Source organism: Musca vetustissima, unplaced genomic scaffold (genome assembly GCF_032173495.1).
Source record: "Musca vetustissima isolate MV318-11 ecotype Yass unplaced genomic scaffold, APGP_CSIRO_Mvet_v1 utg7565, whole genome shotgun sequence".
NCBI lineage: Eukaryota > Metazoa > Arthropoda > Insecta > Diptera > Muscidae > Musca > Musca vetustissima.
The window spans coordinates 93,856-113,494 of NW_026883138.1; the positions used below are offsets into that span (position 1 = coordinate 93,856).

Sequence of the window (19,639 nt, forward strand, 5' to 3'; positions counted from 1 at the left end):
GAATTACACTAAATTAACTATGAAATATACAGCAAAAAAACTAAAGCTAGTAAATTTCTAATTCGTTCAAATTCTCTGATAAATCAACAATAGTGTTTAATCTGCGTTTTACTTTCCTTAATCAGAGATCAAAAACTAAAAATATGTTATATCATATTATTTATCAATAATTTGTATAATTGTTCTAGTAGTCTGGATATGTTCATATTAAAAATTTATCAACTTTTTCGCTAAGCTAATAATGTAGTGATTAACATACATTTGACAAATTTATAAGCTATAATTATTATAATCGTAATGCTTATGTCAACACTTTGGCTGCGATATAATTATACACAATACATAAACTTGAATGTACTTTGTATAGATGCCACTTGTGTGACTGATTTTCTTAAAAAGCAAAGTGGATTCTACAAAAGAAGCCCGTTTGGCTCATTTTTTAATCGGTAACCGTTGTCGAGGACAACCGAGGCATTATGCCTAACAAAAAATATAATTCATTCTGACGAAAAACACACATATTTATATATAATAAGATAACCTATGAATAGATTTTCAGTACAGTACAATTGGAAGGAAAATTATAACCCCCGAGAAACAACAAATATAATAAAGAAAAATTCGATTGGAAATTGTAAAATACGCAACAACAGAGGTATAGAGGGTAATTGGGTCTCGTACGAGTTGGGCACATTCAATTGATGTGGTAGAATAGTACGAAAAATGTGGACAACATATACAAGTACCGGAGGACCGAAAGATTATTATGCACAGCCGATAAATTGGTATATAACTTCATTTGGGAGACAATTCTGAGGCCACAGAGGCTTTGTTGCCTATCGACAAGACAAACTTGCTATAAAATAATTTCTGTAGAACGCCGTTCTTGAGCCGCACTTAATAATGGGTCGCAGCTGAACGGCTCACCAATCAATGGAGAAAATTTGGGATTACGCTTTAAACGACCACTGTTGGGTGCTGAGGTTGTGGTTGTCGTTGTAGTTACAACGCTAGACCCATTGCTGCCACAAAGCGCAGTTATGGCCGACAGTGATTGAACTGATGAAGGCTGCTGCGACGACTTGGGTTCCAACAATTGGGATTTGGGGACTTGCATGTTAAGTGGCGGGAATTTCGCTATAGTTACTATGGAAGTCAGAGTTGCGGAAGAACTGTCATTACTGCCGACACTCAGATCTTGTGGATGTGTAGGTAAACGTAACTGTTGCTTCCTTCTGGCCAACGCTGATATGCCTTCGTCAGTTGGCTGCGATGTCTCATGCAGTATAGCAGATTGACGTATAGTCTGTTGTAGCAACGAATTCACATCAATCGCTGGCCATGTGACCAGCGAAACGCTTCGTCATAAATATGAGTCCCTAGGCGATTCAGAGCGTTTGTGGCGATGGTGTTTTCCGAAATGTTTGCAAGGTTTACGTGATTTTTTGGCATGGTCTTCGACGTCATGTTTATGACCCGTAACATCTACTCGTCCTTTATCATCTGTTTTTTGCAAAATGACTGCCTGCCTAGGTGATTTGTTTGGTGTGGCATGTGACTGTGGCTGACTAGACGACAAAGAGTAATAGTCGGCTGAATGACTTTGAGAAGACGTGTCATCAGTCAAAGGCTGGCTTATACTCCTCATAGTGACGTCACCTTCTTCGCCGACAGGCGTTGACACGGCGGATGAGGGATTTGTCAAAGGTGTCAAGGTACTAGAATGTTGTTCATCGCCATCCATGCAACCGACTTTACCAGAAGAAGAAGTGTGTATGGTTACATCCTGTGCCGTACACATTTGGCCAGTAGTCGAATCTTCGACGCAACAACAGGGCGCGTTGGAAGTGCACGAACAAAAACTGGTAGTAATGCTACTTCGACGACTGGTATGAGCCGAGCTATCGGTGGTGTCTTGGATCAACGGTTGAGGAAGAACTTCATCTCCAATGAAAGGGTTATCATTACCTGGATAGTCAATGATTGATGCAACAGAATGTCTTTTAGCACTGCAGCGGTGGCAATCTGCGGATACTGTAAACGACTGCTTATTCGATGCGATTCCGGGCCATTCCTCGAAACTACTACAGCTACTCGTATGGACATGTGAACACGAACAGCTGGAACATCTTGAGCAACTACTACAGCAATCATCGGTAGAAATAAAACGCTTGCGCATTATTTTCACGCATTCGTTTTTAGGTTCACCTACCGAGCGTGCTATAACGTTTGAGCCGCCTTCATACGAATGCCAATAACCGCACTGACATCTATATTTTCGGTGAAGATAGTTGTCTTCAGTTTCCTCATTAGAAAACTCATCAGTTTCTGCGGTCGTGTTGGAGTTGACCGAATACCGCCTTTTCAAACGACTGACAACAACCCTGCTATCTTCATCGGAGTCCGCATGAATGGGAGCACGAATAATCGGAACGACAGCGGTGTCCGTGGCTACTTTGAATGCAAAATTTGATGTAGCCGTCGTACTGTTATCTTCGGTCATTGTTGCAGCATCTATTTCTATTGCTATTTCATGCAATGCTGTTGAAGAAGACAAATGGAGGGTATGATGATTTCGGGGATCGTCACTAGAATCGGAAGACTTGGTACAGATATTTGGAAGGTGATCCGTAGAAGAGCAGTGTAACCGATGTGCCGTTTGTGGATGTTTTATACGATGACTACCACGCGATCGATTGGCATCCGAAAATCTCTTGTGCTTGCGACGGACACCACACTCCTTTATGCACAATGGAGGCCACTGATTGCTAAAGTCTCCGTGATTTTTATGGCCTGTCGAATGTGAACTACGACTACGATGCTGACACGACCTGCCGCAGCAATGGGAGGCAGTGGCGGGTAAACGATGGCAGTGACAGGCTTGTTCTTGGACATTTGGACAATAACTAGATGTTGGTGATCTTCCGAACCAGGTGTTGTTGCAATAGCAGTGTCCTATATTGTTGCTTTGATATGGCGGACGTTTTTCCCAATTTATTAAGGATGTTGGTGTTTGTGTGGCATTATGTCGTTTCCGTGGCTCACCACACGTATTATTAGATTTGAATTGTTTTGTGCACGAGCAAGAGCACAATGGGTCAACTTTGGAATCTAAGCCTTCCTGAGATGATTTTTTTGAAACTTCGTGTATAATTACAACATTTAGTTTGTTGCCATGTTCGCTGGTCTGTTCGACCTCGTTTCGTTGACATACGTTATTGCTGTCGGAAACGCTTCCTCCGACTTTTTTTCGTCCTAAAGTGTTATTGTTGTGGTATTGAAATGCACGATTGTCGTGGTAATTTTTGTATTCATCGTCTGCATGGGCTGTCAAAAGGTGGTCGTCGCCACTCCCACTGCTAGTTACGGTGTTGTGTATGGATTGACTAATACTGTCGGCTGAAATGTTGTTGGTATTAGATATTTGTTCTTGTATTTGTTGTTGCTGTTGTTGTTCTTCGGGGGCAAACTGCTAATCTCCACGATGGACATCGCGAGGTTTAGAATTGTGGCGATATATCCACACTTGCATGAGTATAGCCAAATCTAAACTAACCTGCAAATAAAATAGATTTTTGTACATAATTCAGAAGTATATATAGGTGTGAAGGCTAAGTTGCAGGTATTCCTTAACAGCAACCGTTTTTAAAAATAGCTAACCTGCAGTGTTCCGCATATCCAAAACTGGGACGGCGCTTTCCTAGCTATAAAATAACCAGTCTTAAACATATCACCAAGTGTCCACATAAGAACCATATGAATGCTCATGCCGTACGTTGACTTGTTTTTGAAATTTCGGATAAACTGCGGAGCTCCTAAAATACCACAAATACAGTATACAAAATTATGTACAAATGTCAAAACGGATAAAAATATACCTAGCATGGCTTCAGTAAATACAGCTACAAATCCAACAATCTCCATAAACCAATCCACGGAAAGCATTAGGTACGTTATAGCGGCACCAACTGCCCAAACAACCAACATAAAATCCAAATATGACTGGAAGTCAGTCCAGTTCCAAAAGTATTTAAGGTCGAGGTCTAAAAAAGAAGTTAGTGAAAATCATACCTTCGATATAATTACTGTGCAGATGTGTGTACATACACTAATTTAATGAGTAAATTTAAAGAATATTGGTAAGTGAGTGAGAATTGTTCAATTTTTTGAAACATATAGTTATTTCCTTCTTAAATTTGTAACGATTTGTTTGATATTGAATGTTTAGATATATGCCCCGTTTTAAATAAATATAACATCAAAATTGAAGTACTCACCACTTAAATAATGTCGTGAACGTGCACGTTTTAAAGGACCTGCTTCCGTTGATATAGAAACTGATCCCGCCGTGTCAGTATCGGTAATCATAGTCTTTGGCAAACGGAGGTCATCATTTGCTGCAAAAAATGCTTTGTTGAATACAAAAACTAAATTGTTTAAAATATCATTGAAAACACAAACCTGACAAGTTTCGTTCTCTGGCATTAGCATTAACTCGTTTAACTTTCACACACAAATGTATCATTAGGAACATAGTCACATTCATAACTACGCTTTGCACAAGAAGCGGAAGCTCATAACGCTTTGAGAACCTAAAGTGAATAGATGAGAAGAAGAATAGAATCAAATAGGTAAAACATATTTGGGTTAATATTCGTTTCCCCACAAAATGAGTCAATTTTTGTAGGAGTGTACGATTAAATACTTAGATACTAACGCGTGATTACTCACAATTGTATCTGACAATCGTGAATAATCACCAGACAAAAAATCTGTAGTAAAATAATGTTTGAAATAAAATTACAGATTTTATTGTCGCTAAGTTGTATTGAAACCCCATGTAAATGATTCAAGGATTTGCGATATAAAACCTTTATGGGTTTTGGGACCTACTAATAATGGTGGGTATGGAATTGTTGGCGCATACAAAAATTGTTGTAAAGTCGCCGTATTAGAAAAGAGAGTCATAAAACTAAAAATATGAGACTTTTACGATAAATAACATAACAAATCCAGGTTTAAGTGAAAACAACCAATGAATGGCCTTTCTCGAATTCCACCTATATTTGATCAACATTAAAATATTATATTTTATTTTTGACGGAACTCATTTTGGGTGTTTTTTTTAACAGAAAAAGTAAAAATAACAAAAATAAAACTCCTGAAATGATTTTTATTTTTGACGGAAAAATAAAACTCCCAAAAATTTTTTTATATTGGACAAAAAAAAAAAAAAAACCGCAAAAAGAGTTTTTTTTTTTTTGACGGAAAAAAATAAAATCCCTAAAAGAGTTTTATTTTTGACGGAAAAAATAAAACTCCCCAAATGAGTTTTATTTTTAACAGAAAAAGTAAAAATAGTAAAAATAAAACTCCTGAAATGATTTTATTTTTGACGGAAAAATAAAACTCCCAAAATTTTTTTTATATTTGACAAAAAACAAAAACGTAAAAAGAGTTTTTTTACGGAAAAAATTAAAATCCCTTTGCACATTGTAATACTTCTTCCAAATCTAAATCAACAGCACCACTCATATAAAATCTCTACATTTTTTACAACTACGAAGCTTGTTGAGTATCCAATTTGTCCTTGACACAAAGTAATAATTTTTACCAAATGTGTACCATATCCGCAGATGAAGCCTGTCGGTCCACTCCTTCTGGCTATGCTCTAAAGAGTTTAAAACGTTTAAAATTAAAAAAGTTGCATTCCGAAAGTAGGTTCTATGGATCCACTCCCTCAGGGCACCCTTCCACAAATTGTCAACATCTCGACTTTTTCTCACTTTTTAGTTCTTAGTTTCATAGTCCATGTGATACTTCATTGTTGCTTAGGCCTGCTATGACCAATAAATTTCAAGAAAAGTGTAAAAGTTAATCGCATTTGTATTCACATTTACTTTAAGAAATGAGGAATACCATAACCACTTAGAAGTGATCTACGTAATTTTGACCAACGTTCATCAGTGTCTATTGATTTGATCTGGAAAGCTTTTTCTCCTGCTTAATTGCACTTCATTCTCAATTGTGATAATGCTTTCTGTTGTGTAGATGTGATTTAACACGCACGCAAAGAAAATAATCACGTTTAACTATTTGTGGAGAAATTCGCGAATTTTAAGAAATAAGATTTGCGCAACATTCGAATTTGTGAACGCGAACTGATTTTGTTAATTGAAGCCCAAATATCATATCGGAATAGTTTTTTGTTGTGAATAAATTGCAATATTGTAGACTTCTATAATACCAGTAGCATGGCATAATTGCAGAAGGTAGTATCATTTGAGAAATTAAAAATGGTAACCCTTTTTAATTTGGAAATCATCTATCAATTTCAAATTGTTTAAAAAAATGAATTCCATAAAATTTTATGCATGTCGAATGGCATATTTTTTAAAAAATTAAAAATGTATACTTTCAGTAAATAAATATCTCATGTTTTTATTAATATTGCTCTTAAGATATAACTATATAGTCGACTCCGCTTTACTGGAACAGAAAAAAAATCTTGAAGTTTTGTTTCAGTTATCCGATGTTTTCACTTAAGCGGAGCTCGGTTAAATTAAAATAATTTCAATTATCCGAACTTCTCATAAGGGAAACATTTTCAAGTGAGGTTGTAAATGAGTAACATTCTTCCTTGCAAAATTTGTTCATTAGAGTTATATATATATATATATATATATATATTTTTTTTTTTTTTTAATTTTCCAAAGGTTTTTAAAAGCTTGGCCGAACGAACTTAACGTTCTTCGACGTCAAATTTATATATATACATGAAAAATCAATAATTGCAGAAAAATGACTGTTAGGATGGGCTTTGAAGATGTGTATTCCTCAATGTAAAATATTCTGTCATTATGCTTCATTCTCAGTAATACGGAGTGATTTGAAAAGAAATTGGAATATTTGACCAAAAAGCTATTTCAGTTATCCGATATTTTCAGTTATGCGAAGTTTCACTTGTGCGGAGTAAATTGTGGGCGATGAACATAAAATGTAATGGTGCAGGAAATATATTCCTCTTATCCGACATTTTTAGTTAAGCTACTTACAGTAAAGCGGAGCCGACTGTATATGTTACAAAATATATTTATAAATTATAAAGGCTGGAAACTTCAAGATAATAAAAATTTTGTAATTATTACCACTGTGCGAACATTTCGAAGGAGGATATTTTCATATAATTTTTGAAAGCTGAATGTTGTCAAAAGTAAAATTATGAAAAAATTGGAATCATATGTCTGCTTCGGCTGTGATTTTTCAAAACATTTCACTTAAAAGTAGAGTAAAATTGTTTTTATTTATAATTCTATATTTAAATACATACATATTTTTGTTCTTTTTATTTCAAAATTTTTCATTTTAGTTAATAATAGTTATTTATCAATAAAAGAAAGCCCTTTTTAGCATAGTGTTGCTACGTATTGTTTTCATGAAATCCACTCTTCTTCAAAAAAATGAACAATCTGGCATTACGATTATACTAAAGAAAAGTTGAAAAAAGAAACAAAAACATTTAATAGCTGTTTTTACAAAGCTGTGGGTACAAATGGAGGAAAAATCTTATTATTGTGTCAAAAAGTATTAGTAGTACTACGAGGCAGTTCGGAAACTTCTTAGCCTAGCACAAAAAGGGCGGTATAAACAGAAAAAAGTTAATTGTTTTGGAAACTTCCATCTCTGTTATGAACACATGTTTAATTTTGTTTCGATCTGGCAATTCCTTCATATAGAGAAGAGGTGTTCAAACTTCCATCTCTGTTACGAACACATGTTTAATTTTGTTTCGATCTGGCAATTCCTTCATATAGAGAAGAGGTGTTCAAAAAAGACGCACCCACATTTTTTTACAATGGATAGATTTGAAATGCGTGCTTTTATTAAATATTTCGGGACGCGGGGTACGATTTAAATACGCTCTTTCTCACGAATGCTCACGGCGAGAATTCAAATGTTTTCAATTTATCGCGAATGATAAAGTTACAATGAATGAACAAGCATTTGCAATCTCTCGCGAATGTTCGCATTGTACGGAAAATTCACGAACGATAAAATTTCGTTCTTTCGCTAGCATTTGTTGCTGAAGAGCATTCTTTTGAAAAACTCAAAAAACAAATATTCACGAATGCTCGCGAGCACAGTTTAAAACAACAACAAACAAACTTATCATAAACAAGTGAAAAAGCGTTAAGTTCGGCCGGGCCGAACTTTGTATACCCTCCACCATAGATATACTGACAGGTACTAGAAATGAAAATAAAGGAAACATACCAAAAAGTGGACCTATACCGACATGTCTAAAATCGGATTATGTAAACCATAATACAAATTTCAGAATTTTTTAATTGATAATTCAAATTCGAAGATGGGGAATATCGGTCCACTCCTTCTGAAACCTCCACAGATGCTAGGTCTAAATGCGACTATAGTTCATTATCGAACCTTACGTTTTAATTTTTTACCTCGCTATCCTCTGCAGGTGAAATGATTACACTAGAGTCTTAGAACCAAACTCAAAACGCGGAACATATCAGATAACTATATTAATATAAAAAAGGGGGTTATATGGGGACTACCCCAAAAAGGGGGCGAATATTAATAATTTTTGGTAGAGAGATTTGGTACCTATTAAGAACTCAAAATACTAAATTACAGCTAATTCGGCGGAAAAATACGATCAAAACCCCCAAAATTCTAAAAATTGGGAGGTACCATTATATAGGGGCTACCAGAAAAAGTGGACCTATATTTATAATTTTTTGTGGAGACATTAAGGACCCAATAAGAACCCAATGTAGCAAAGTTCAGCGAAAAACGTGCTCAAGAACCCCAAAATACCGAAAATTGGGGGGTACCCTTATATGGGGGCTACCCGAAAAAATTGACCTATATACATAATTTTTTTTAGAGAGGTTTGGTACCTATTAAGAACTCAAAACACTAAATTACAGCCAATTCGGCGGAAAAATACGACCAAAACCCCCAAAATACTGAAAATTAGGAGGTTCCGTTATATGGGGGCTACCAGAAAATATGGACCTATACTTATAATTTTTTGTGGAGACATTTAGTATCCAATAAGAACCCAATGTACCAAATTTCAGCGAATTCGGCTGAAAAAGGCGCTCAAGAACCCTAAAATACCGAAATTTGCCGGGTACCCTTATATGGGAGCTATGCCTAAACGTGGACCGATATATCCCATCTTCGAACTTGACCTGCCTGCAGACAAAAGACAACCCTATGCAAAATTTCAGCACCCTATCTCAATTCCTTCAGAAGATAGCGTGATTACAACAGACGGACGGACGGACAGACCCTGATCATGAATATATATACTTTATAGGGTCGGAAATGAATATTTCGAGGAGTTACAAACGGAATGACAAAATTAATATACCCTCCATACTATGGTGGAGGGTATAAAAAGTAAACACACACAGCGAATGAATGTGTGTGTGGCAGAAAGTGTTGAGCAAGTGTGGAATAACAAAACACACACCCAACAACTATAGAGTGAGCCTTCGTGAGAATTAGCGAATGTTTGTTTTCATTCGAGAGCGAATGTCAGAAAGAATTTCAACGGCCAAACGAAAAGAATGAATGATTTTTAAAAAGCGTTTTACAACAACAATTGTATTGTACCGTTATATTTAACTCTTGTAGTAACTTGTTCGTTACTACACTTAGATATAAAAGCGATAAAGTTCACGGGAAGAGTTGTACCACGCCTGCGTTACTACAAACTTTATCGCCTGAGTAACTCATAGTGGTCCTACCAAGTAGTATCACGAACGTGGTACAACTCTTCCAGTGAACTTTATCATTTTCGATAAGAAAGCGATTGTCGCCGACGATGCAATACCAGAATTTAAGTGATTGTTTCTTTACTTAGGCGATAAAAAATGCTTGCAGGGTTATGTGCGTGCGAACATTCGCTTGGCGAATGCTCGTTTACTAAAGAATTTATCGCGATAAATTCATTCGTAAAATGAGCCGAAAACGAAGAAGAAGGAATATTTACATAAAACATATTTATCGGGCAAGAAATTTATAATGATATGCTGAATGTGTTAGATGAAAGAGCTCCTTAATATGCAACAGAAACAAACTGGGTTGCTGAATTTAGGCTTGGTCGTACAAGCATTGAAGATGAAGCACGTAGTGGACGTCCAGAAACAGCAAGAACAACAGAAATTGTAGTCAAAGTGCATGATATGGGATTAAATAATCGAGGAATAAATGTGCGTGAAATTGCTAATATCAGGGGCAACTCAAATGATATTAGCAATTTCACGCATTTTTATTCGTCGATGCATTTAATATTGCATGAAGAACAACAGATGAAAAAGCTTTCTGCAAGATGGGTGCCGCATTTGTTAACAGTCGATCAAAAACGCATAAGAATGGACATTTCTCAAGCTTGTTTGGATCGTTTTAAGCGAAATAAAATGGATTTTAAGCGTCGTTTCAGAAATGTTGATAAGACATGGATCCAGTGTCGAAGTGATGTCGAAAGAGAAACGTCGTCGACAACGACGACGAGATACGGAATAGGGGTGAATGTTTTGTGTATGCCGCTAATTTTGACACACATAAGGAATTACATATGGATGAAATAAGTGACAGCACATATGTAAAATGCATATCGTGTAAAAACACCATAAGCAGCCACAGTCAAGGAGCTTATCTTCATCAAGAAGCTTTAGGTTTCCTTCTAAATTTTTTTTGTAATGTGTTGCTATTTGTTGCAGATGTGCTTGGATGTGCTGCATATTTTGAGGATGAATTTAGTTTCGGTGTTTTTGCTTTTTGGCGTTAGTATTTTAAACCCTGACCAAAACAGCTTCTACATTAAGGATGTGTATTTTTTCTTTAGAACAATTAATTTGCTTGTGCTATTTAAAAATGTGTCAAAAAGCTGGATTTATTCCTTATATTTTTAAAACAAGAGATATCGAAATCCGGTTAAATGAAAAGTATATCAATCATCCGAATTCGCATTTGGCCACTTTCAATTGAGCAGATTTAACTGTATTTCCATATTAGAACTAAATCCTCCAACAATATAAATTATTTAAAAAATACCACACCAGAGATTATTTTATGCTTTGAAACTTGAAAAATTGTGATGAGTCATGTTTTTGTTTATTCGAACATTAACGGAATCTTAACTCATTTCATCGAGAAGTTATACCAAGTGATAAAGCAGTCACTACCAATCATATATAAGTGTCTGATAAGTGGCAATTAATTACCACCAATGTTATAATTTGGTATTCTGTCAACAAATTCGATATTTCTTATCGAATAATATTGAATTATATCTTAATAGAATAAATTTGGCAATAATAGATACTGCAAATTTGTTAATGATTGAAGACATGTATTAAATCTTAATTGATATATTGTGTCATTTTACATTAAAAATAATTTTGTGTAGATCTTCAAGGATGTTTATATTATCAGTTTATTTTGAATGACGTTTTATATATTTTTTGCAGATTGCATATTTTTTTGTATAAAATCATTTCCCAAATATCAGGTCATCCAAAAGGTGAATTTCAGGAAATATACAACCAAGGCCTATATAAGGCGGGCAAAAAAAGTAATTTGCTAAGGGAACCGACATTTTTTGCAAAAGCTATTTCCATATGTTTCAAAAAAAGCTGGATCTATTCCTGGTATTTCAATACCAGATTTATTGAACTAAATATATCGAACTCTGGTTAAATGAAATTTGTGGACATTTCCGGTAAAATAGTGCCTTTTTGCAAATAGTCGGCACTTGTTTCCAGTGACTCGCCAGAAACTTCGGGAGCTTGGTTGGGCAGTTTTAATGCATCCGCCATACATACCGGACTTGGCACCAATTGATTATCATATTTTTCTTACATTCCAAAATTTCTTTAATCATTAAAAATTAATATCTAGGGAGGATTGTGAAAATCGTCGATTGGAGTTTTTTTGTAAATAGGGAGCGGGACGTCTATGAGAGAGTCATTATGAAGTTACCTTTAAAATGGCAACAAATCATACAACAAAACGGGGCATATTTGGACCAAATCGGACATTCCGAAGCATGTTAAATAAAGTCCTATAATTCAAATAAAATTAATGGATTTATTTTTCCTTCTTTTCATAAGAAACATAAATTAGTGTTGAAAATACGCCATTGACAATATTCTAAATTATGGCTGAATAAATGTACTTATTTTACACAGATATAGGAGGCTGCAATTCTATTGAAGACTATTCAAGGTATTTTTCATATTTGGTTATAGGATTTTTCGTGTATAACGACATATCGGCTATAACGAAGATATCCAAAAGTCCTGAATTTCTGTCTTTTACAGCCCAAACAAAAGAATATTGCTGGTAACGACGATATATCGGGCATAACGACCAGTTTTTGAAAAATATTTCAATTCCTATAAATTTTACCGACGAAACACTGCATGCCCAAACATAGTGTAAAACATAACCTATGTTTGTGTGTGTTTAATTTCTATGAAATATATCGAGCCATATCCGCCAAAAAAAACGTAACCCTTAAATTTGAAATTTTACAGAAGAAGGTTTTTTAATAAATTCAGATTTAATAAAGCTATTATTTTGAAATTTAGAACTATAGTTTAAAACAAAACTATAGGTCTAAATTTCAATAGCTTTATTAAATCTGAATCTATTAAAAAAACTTCTCCTGTAAAATTTTAAATTAAAATCCGTAGAAATTTGCTGTACCCTGTTGAAATCTCATTTCATATAAATGATTTTCATTTGGTAAATATCGTGACTTTGCATCTGTTGGGAAGTATAAATTCAGACGAATCTGGAGCTTTGGAACAATAAGTTGCTAGCAAAAGCAACAACTACAACACATGTAAGATGTAAGAACTAAGATCAGGATGGTGCAACCGCCTCAATTCCTATTGAGCCAAGAATTGATGGCTCGATACCTAACATATGCCCAGCTAAGCCGACTCACCTATTGCCGAATTGTCTATGGTCGCAACCCGTTCAAGTTGCAACTTTCTTGAATTAGGATGTAGAAGAAGCAGAACCAGAAAATGAATAGCCCAACACAACAACTACAACACATACAAATATACAAAAAAAACTAATATTTTGTGTGGTTTTATTGAATATAGCCATATTGATAGTTTTATTGAAAATTTCCATATTAATCTATTTAATAGTAGGGTAAATATGGCATTTAGGTAATCAGGCAACCGATTTCGTTTATGTCTTTGCTTCATTGTCACAAGACAGTTGTGAACAATGCCATGTTTTTAATTGCTACTGGGGAGAAAACTAGGGAAACTGATGAGGATCTGTGGCGATATTCGAAATAGTATTGAATCATTTTTATTGTATACATATTTGATATTCATTTGAATTTTCAAAAAAAAAAAAAATACAACTCGTTGTGCTGTTATCAGAAATAGTTTGTTGCTCAAATGACCTTTAATAACCCTCAATGATATCTCGGTTATACACATATATATATATATATATATGTATATATATATTAGTAGATTAGAGTAGTTCAGCAAACTCATGTACACGAAGTCGAGAAGTAGCGACGAAATCTCCCCTTTTTGGTTATCAATCTGCTAAACTATCTATGCTTTCTATTTTAATGCTTAAACGAAGCGATCGATCACAATACTTAGCGAATTTGTTATACTTAATTATTTACCCTGTTTCAACTAATTTCTATAGAATTAAGGGATCGTATTTATATTTGTAAACATTGATTGAGGAGCACATTCGAACTGATGTACATACGTTCATATTAAGAACAAGAAACTTGATAACGTCAGCATAGTGCCTAATAAAATGACAAAGCGGTAAGCAACTAATACGGAATATATTGCTTAGTAATGTTGGTTATGCGTTTATTTATTACTTCCGAACAGTTAAGGGGACCCCCCCCATTCTCGGGGTCAAAAATTTTGTTGATATAATTCGAATCTACACTAATTAATGAATGTCCCTACAAAATTTCAAGTGAAAATCTGAAGAACTCTTGAAGATATAGCCGATTTATTGTGTTAGCATCAAGTGACGGCTGAAGGGCTTCTCAAGCTTAAAACGCGTTTTTCTCTAAACATTTTTTTGTGAATGGCGGGCACGATAACTCAAAAACTAATAACCCAATCGATTTCAAATTTGTACACGTTTCTTTGTGAGTGTATAGCTATCGTATGAACTAGGATAAAGCCAATCGGTGAAGATCTTCCTTATTTTTTAACTTGGTTTTTGGTCAAAAATCGGGGATTTTCCAAAATATTTTTTCAAAGGTCCGCCATTTTGTTAATTTTCGAGCGAAGTCCATAATCCTAGTTCATACGAGAGCCAGACATGTACTCTTTCTAACACCGTTGGAATTTTCGGATTCCGATGTTCCAGTGAGGAGTTATCATGCCCGCCATCAAAAATAAGGACTTTTCTTTAATTACAAAAAACAACAACAAAGCAATAACAAAAATTTTTTGTAAATTATTTTTCTTCTCTTTTAAATCTGCAAATATATATGTGCAAAGTTACAAACCTTAACAGGCATTGGTATTGATTTACCAGCCCATTGAAAATCTTGAAAAATTAAAATCGAGAATGGGTGGGGTTCCCTTAAGTAAACTGTATAATAGTACAAATGGTAATGCCTTAGCTTAGTAGAGACATTCCTCATACACATGAAGATGTAAAAAGGTTTTTTGCATTTTAAATGTGTGATCACTACATTACATCTTAATCAGAATCGAACTTTGTATAGCATTGTATGATTTGATTGGAAATGTTTTGAAATTCAGTTATATTATTAGAATACGTGATTATTCGCGTAGTTTTCATTCGAATAGTAGCACAGCTCGCATTGATTTGAGAGTAACTAACTCCATAAGAAAAAACACTTTAAGAAGCAGTTGCCTGAGTTGACTGAGAGTATGCTCAGAGAAATATGTAGGTTTCATGACTCATTTCTTATTTTTTCATACATGCTGGATGGGCAGCAATCAGTTTGTGTGAACGATTAAACATTAAAAATGGAAATCGTAAAGTGGTTACGGGTGAGGTCCTGAGTACAAAGATTCACCTAACATAGTACGTCAGCACTTTGCCCGCTATTTTCCCACCCTACCATCCATCCAAGTTTAAAATATTGAATTGTTAACGATATGTGAGTCTTCCTCAGTCGAACGTAAAATTCAAAAACATGAAGTCAACGACTCGTCGAATGAAACAGGGACTTCCTCATGGAAGTAAATTGAATTTACAGTATATAGGAACATGCAAATTTATAATGTAGTAAAAAATAATATATATAAAAACATGAATTCAAAGAAAACTAAATTGAATGCAATATAATGGAATAAAGTACCTGGAATGCCGAAAATCTTAAAAGCTTTTACAACTATAAAATTCGTTACACGTTAATTAGTTAAATTTGTCACTTTAATCCTGTGGGCAATAAACAAGAACATATTCGAGTAAACTACAATTAGCGCATCATCCTTTGGAAGAAAGTGGAGCATTTTCTTGTTTGTAATTTTGTGTTGTGATGAGCATCAATCCAAACATACACATTTGTCAGAATAAGTATTATATTAATGAGTATTTGTACATAATAAGTATTTATACATATCGCTGGCTTAACTTGTAAAGGCAATAAGTCCAATTTTCGAGAAATTGAGATTTTGATACAGTTATGTATAAAGAGGCAAAATACATCTATCTGGCTTAACATCATGTAAAGGCTGTAAGTCCACTTGATTTTCAGCCGAACTGACTGTAAGTTGGTATTTTAGGTACTTATGGGGTAGCTCACCTTCCTACAAAAACTTATCAATATTGGTCCACTTTTTAGGGTACCGCCCATATAACGTTATCCCCAATATTCGACCTGCCTAAATAGCGACGTTTTTACTTGTTTTTTCATATTTTTGAATGAATTATTATTCCAAAATAATCTTTACTTGTTTAGATAATATTAACATGTAAAAAATCAAAATTATTGCAGTAATTAGAAAATATAATGATAGACAAGTTGTAAGAAAAAGACCTAAGTCCATTAAAACATGCAAACTTAGTGACAGAAAAAGCTCTAAGTCCCCAAAAAAGACGTGTATCTCCGCAAATACTTTTTTGTCTCTCCTAAAATATTGTGAAATATGGACTTGCCGCCTTTACAAGTTAAGCCAGCGATATATATTAATAAGTATTTGTACATATTCAACTTAAAATTTCAAACTAAAAAAATGTACTGAAAATTAAGCCTGAAGTACTCAATGTTTTTTTAACACAAATTTGTTGAATGTTGTACATAATTGATTGTGATATCATAGCAAACTTTTAGTAACTGTGGGTCGTTTAGCATTGAATGAACTAAAGTTCACATTTGCGCCATATGCTTAGGATCATTATAATGTTGGAACCCTGTCTTGTTCTAGGCTCCGTTGCACTTTGCTTCAAATTGTCCTTTAAAATATTTAAATAGACATACTGATCCATTGTGGACTCTCGAAACATACAATTCCCCACGCCTCTAGCTGGCATGCCGTTGAAACAAGATCGCATAGGATCGGAAATCGATAGTTCAATGTTTCACAAACGGAATGACAAAATGAATGTGTACTATTTTGAGAGCTATGGTATACATAGTTTTTGGATTTAAGACTTTCTCCTATGGGCAGATGCCAACACCGGCTAACGCGAAAGAAACTCCTTCTAAATAGAATATACTTTTGTGTAGCCGGCCTTCGGACTATATCTCCCATTTTACCACTCAATGGAAAGGTATTTTTATAACCTTTAAAATGATACCCATATTATAATTACCGGATCCGTAGAAACGGATATAACCGGGTACTCGTACACGAACTTCCGGGGCAAATAACCGGGTACGTCCCCCAAGAAAAAAAGATATCCCCATAATTGGGGTAAAAATACATACCTCTGGAAAAAAAAATTCAGAAAAATCTGATCGTTTTTACTAAACTAGAACTAAGCCTAGTTTTTTTTACTTGTGGTACTTACCAAAATAATATACGCAAAGAATTTGCAATAAGAAGAGCAAAGCAAACATGTAACGAGAACCCATCGGCGTCTTGGGTTTTTTTAATTTCCAAATACTGGGGAACGTATGGGATGACACCGCCTATAACCATGGCAGATGCAGCAGCCCAGCCTACGACATGACCCACTGTCAGTCCCATTTCGTCGTTAATTATCCAATCCATGGTGACTTAAGATTAAACTCCAAAACACCGACTAGAGCGAAGTGCGTGTGGTGCTACGAGGATGTGTTGTTACAGTTGCTTTATGTTTAGAGTGTGTGGCTGGCGCTGAATGGGAAGAGAACGGATTTTTTGTTTCATTCGCTGTTTTGTCGTCTGGAAACTAATTTTTAAGGTCGCAGTTTGTATCGTTCATTTGACAATGACATTAAACACTATCACATAGCTGCAACGACAACACAAATCGATAATTTCCTATATTTAAATGTTTTTTGTTTGGTTTCCTTTGCTGTCGCTGTTCTTTTTAGGGGCCCCAAAGACGGACGAGGTACATTTTCGGGGCGGCAAGGGATTTTAATATTGACAATTTTAACGAATGATGAAGCTGTATTGTTACTGAAAATGCTTCGAAATGCGAGGATTCCTGCTTTTCCGATCGCTCGGCTTATTTAGTAGTGTTACATTATTTATTTACACAAACCATCCAAATTAAATGTAGTTGGCCTTATACATACTGATTTTTTATCCACAAACACTTTGTTATTGTTTTTATTGCGTTTTCGGATACTTTTGGACCGGAATCATTGTCAGATATATTATACCAGAATATACGAATAATTCTATTTGTCACTAAATTATTTTTTGTACATTTTTGCAGTTTGCACAGAACTCAGTCTTCTCCGTTTTTATGACAACGTCGTCTCGCACAACTCGCACCATACGCACTCAGGCAAATTCATTGCAAAGACATAGGGCTACCTCAGTCGAGTATTGAGTTTTAGCAGATAATATAAAAATCGACTGTTTTGTTGTCGACGATTGTCCTATTATAAGGTCGAACGATTAGACCAGATGAAGACGAAGCAATCGTTATGGGCCATGCATCTGAACTGATAAAATACTTTAAATTTTAAAGGTGATACAATAATAAGGCGGTATATTAGAGCGAATAATCCATTTTTCCATCTGTCGATCAGTACATCTGTCAAATATATTGAAATAATTTGTATTCAATATTTGACAAATGGATTGATCGACAGATATATTATATTTAAAAGTTTGTTTTATTATTTTATATTTTTTTATATATTTAAAAGTCTACAGCCAAGGGCTAAGCAGAACGTTCGCGTTGCTCGTTTTTTCTTATCGCGTTAAAGCGCACAAAAAGTTAAAAAATATTTAACTCCGAATTGCTCCCGAGTTAAGTATATTTTATTGCGCGTTAACACGATCATTATGCGGAGCCCTTTAAGGGGACAACAACTTTACTTACTTGTAATTCACAGTCCAATGGATATAAGGTCGGCCATTAAGCGAATTCATAGAGAAAACAAATACTTCTATTAGGTTTATCTGCCGAGGTGAAAACTAAAGGACTAAGCGGAATGTTCGCATTTATAGTTTTCTGTTCTCGGGTGAACGCACGCAAACAAGTTAAAATATATTCAACTCTGAAGCGCAACGCACATCAACTTCAAGGGTTTGTGTTATCGTTTCATTGTGGTTGTTGTATTTTCGATAACATATAACGCGACGGATGGTTCAACGCGAGCATTCTGCATAGCCCTTTAAGGTCACCCAAGTAGCAATCTCAAGTATAATGTCAAAAATGTCGACTTTGTTTACGTTTTCATAATGTAAGTCAATTCACAGTAATGCATTTTGACAGCGCATTTTGAGTGGCTGGTCGCCCTGGCCATGACGAAGACTGGCAAGGCATAGTGAATTGAAGGTTACCAATTCACAGTGAATGTTTCTAAGCAAGACAGATTTAATAAGGTAATCACATCAGTTCAAATATTGGTACAAAATCAAAAATGTTGCACTTAAAAACCAAAAAATTAAAAAAAACACAGAATTATAAATGAAAATCTCTGAATTTTGAAGAGCTTGTTTGGCAACACATTTATTAACATTTTTTGAATGAAATTGTGTAAAACATCTTTTTGACATCTCAATGTACATCAGTTGTTTGTTGTAGAAATTCGCCTATGCAGCTACCTCACTGAATATACCATGTTTCAAAGGAATCAAGAAGGGAATATGAATAAGATGACGGTGTATGTATAAATGTATATATACAATATACATTCGCAAGACCCCGTAATTTCCGTAATTAGATTGAGTTGAAGGAGAGAAAATCATTTAAAAAAGTAAGGACCAAGGCTGTTAGGAAGCAGTGAATATTTCTATGGTTGATGCATGGAAGGAGTGGAACATATATAATATTTATATTTCAAATATTATTACATAGACAAGATTTACAACCGATTGATTTTGCACAGCCTGTTAAATCCAATAGAATGACGTTAATAAATGCTTTGGACCTATGTTGTAAGTATTGTAAAATATTATATAGAGTAATACCCAATATTTATTGAAAATAGTTTCTGTAATAT

The 19,639-nt window shown here is 34.8% G+C and overlaps 1 protein-coding gene across 1 annotated transcript; it reads right to left on the bottom strand.

The window, feature by feature from the left end:
- Window positions 1-854: 854 nt before the first annotated feature.
- On the bottom strand, window positions 855-17,243 carry LOC133329888 (uncharacterized). Its single transcript, XM_061538345.1, is given in 6 exon segments — window positions 855-3,556; window positions 3,661-3,815; window positions 3,879-4,043; window positions 4,278-4,397; window positions 4,462-4,592; window positions 17,041-17,243. Coding segments are annotated over 6 exon segments (3,474 nt in total). The 3' UTR covers window positions 855-856.
- Window positions 17,244-19,639: the final 2,396 nt, after the last annotated feature.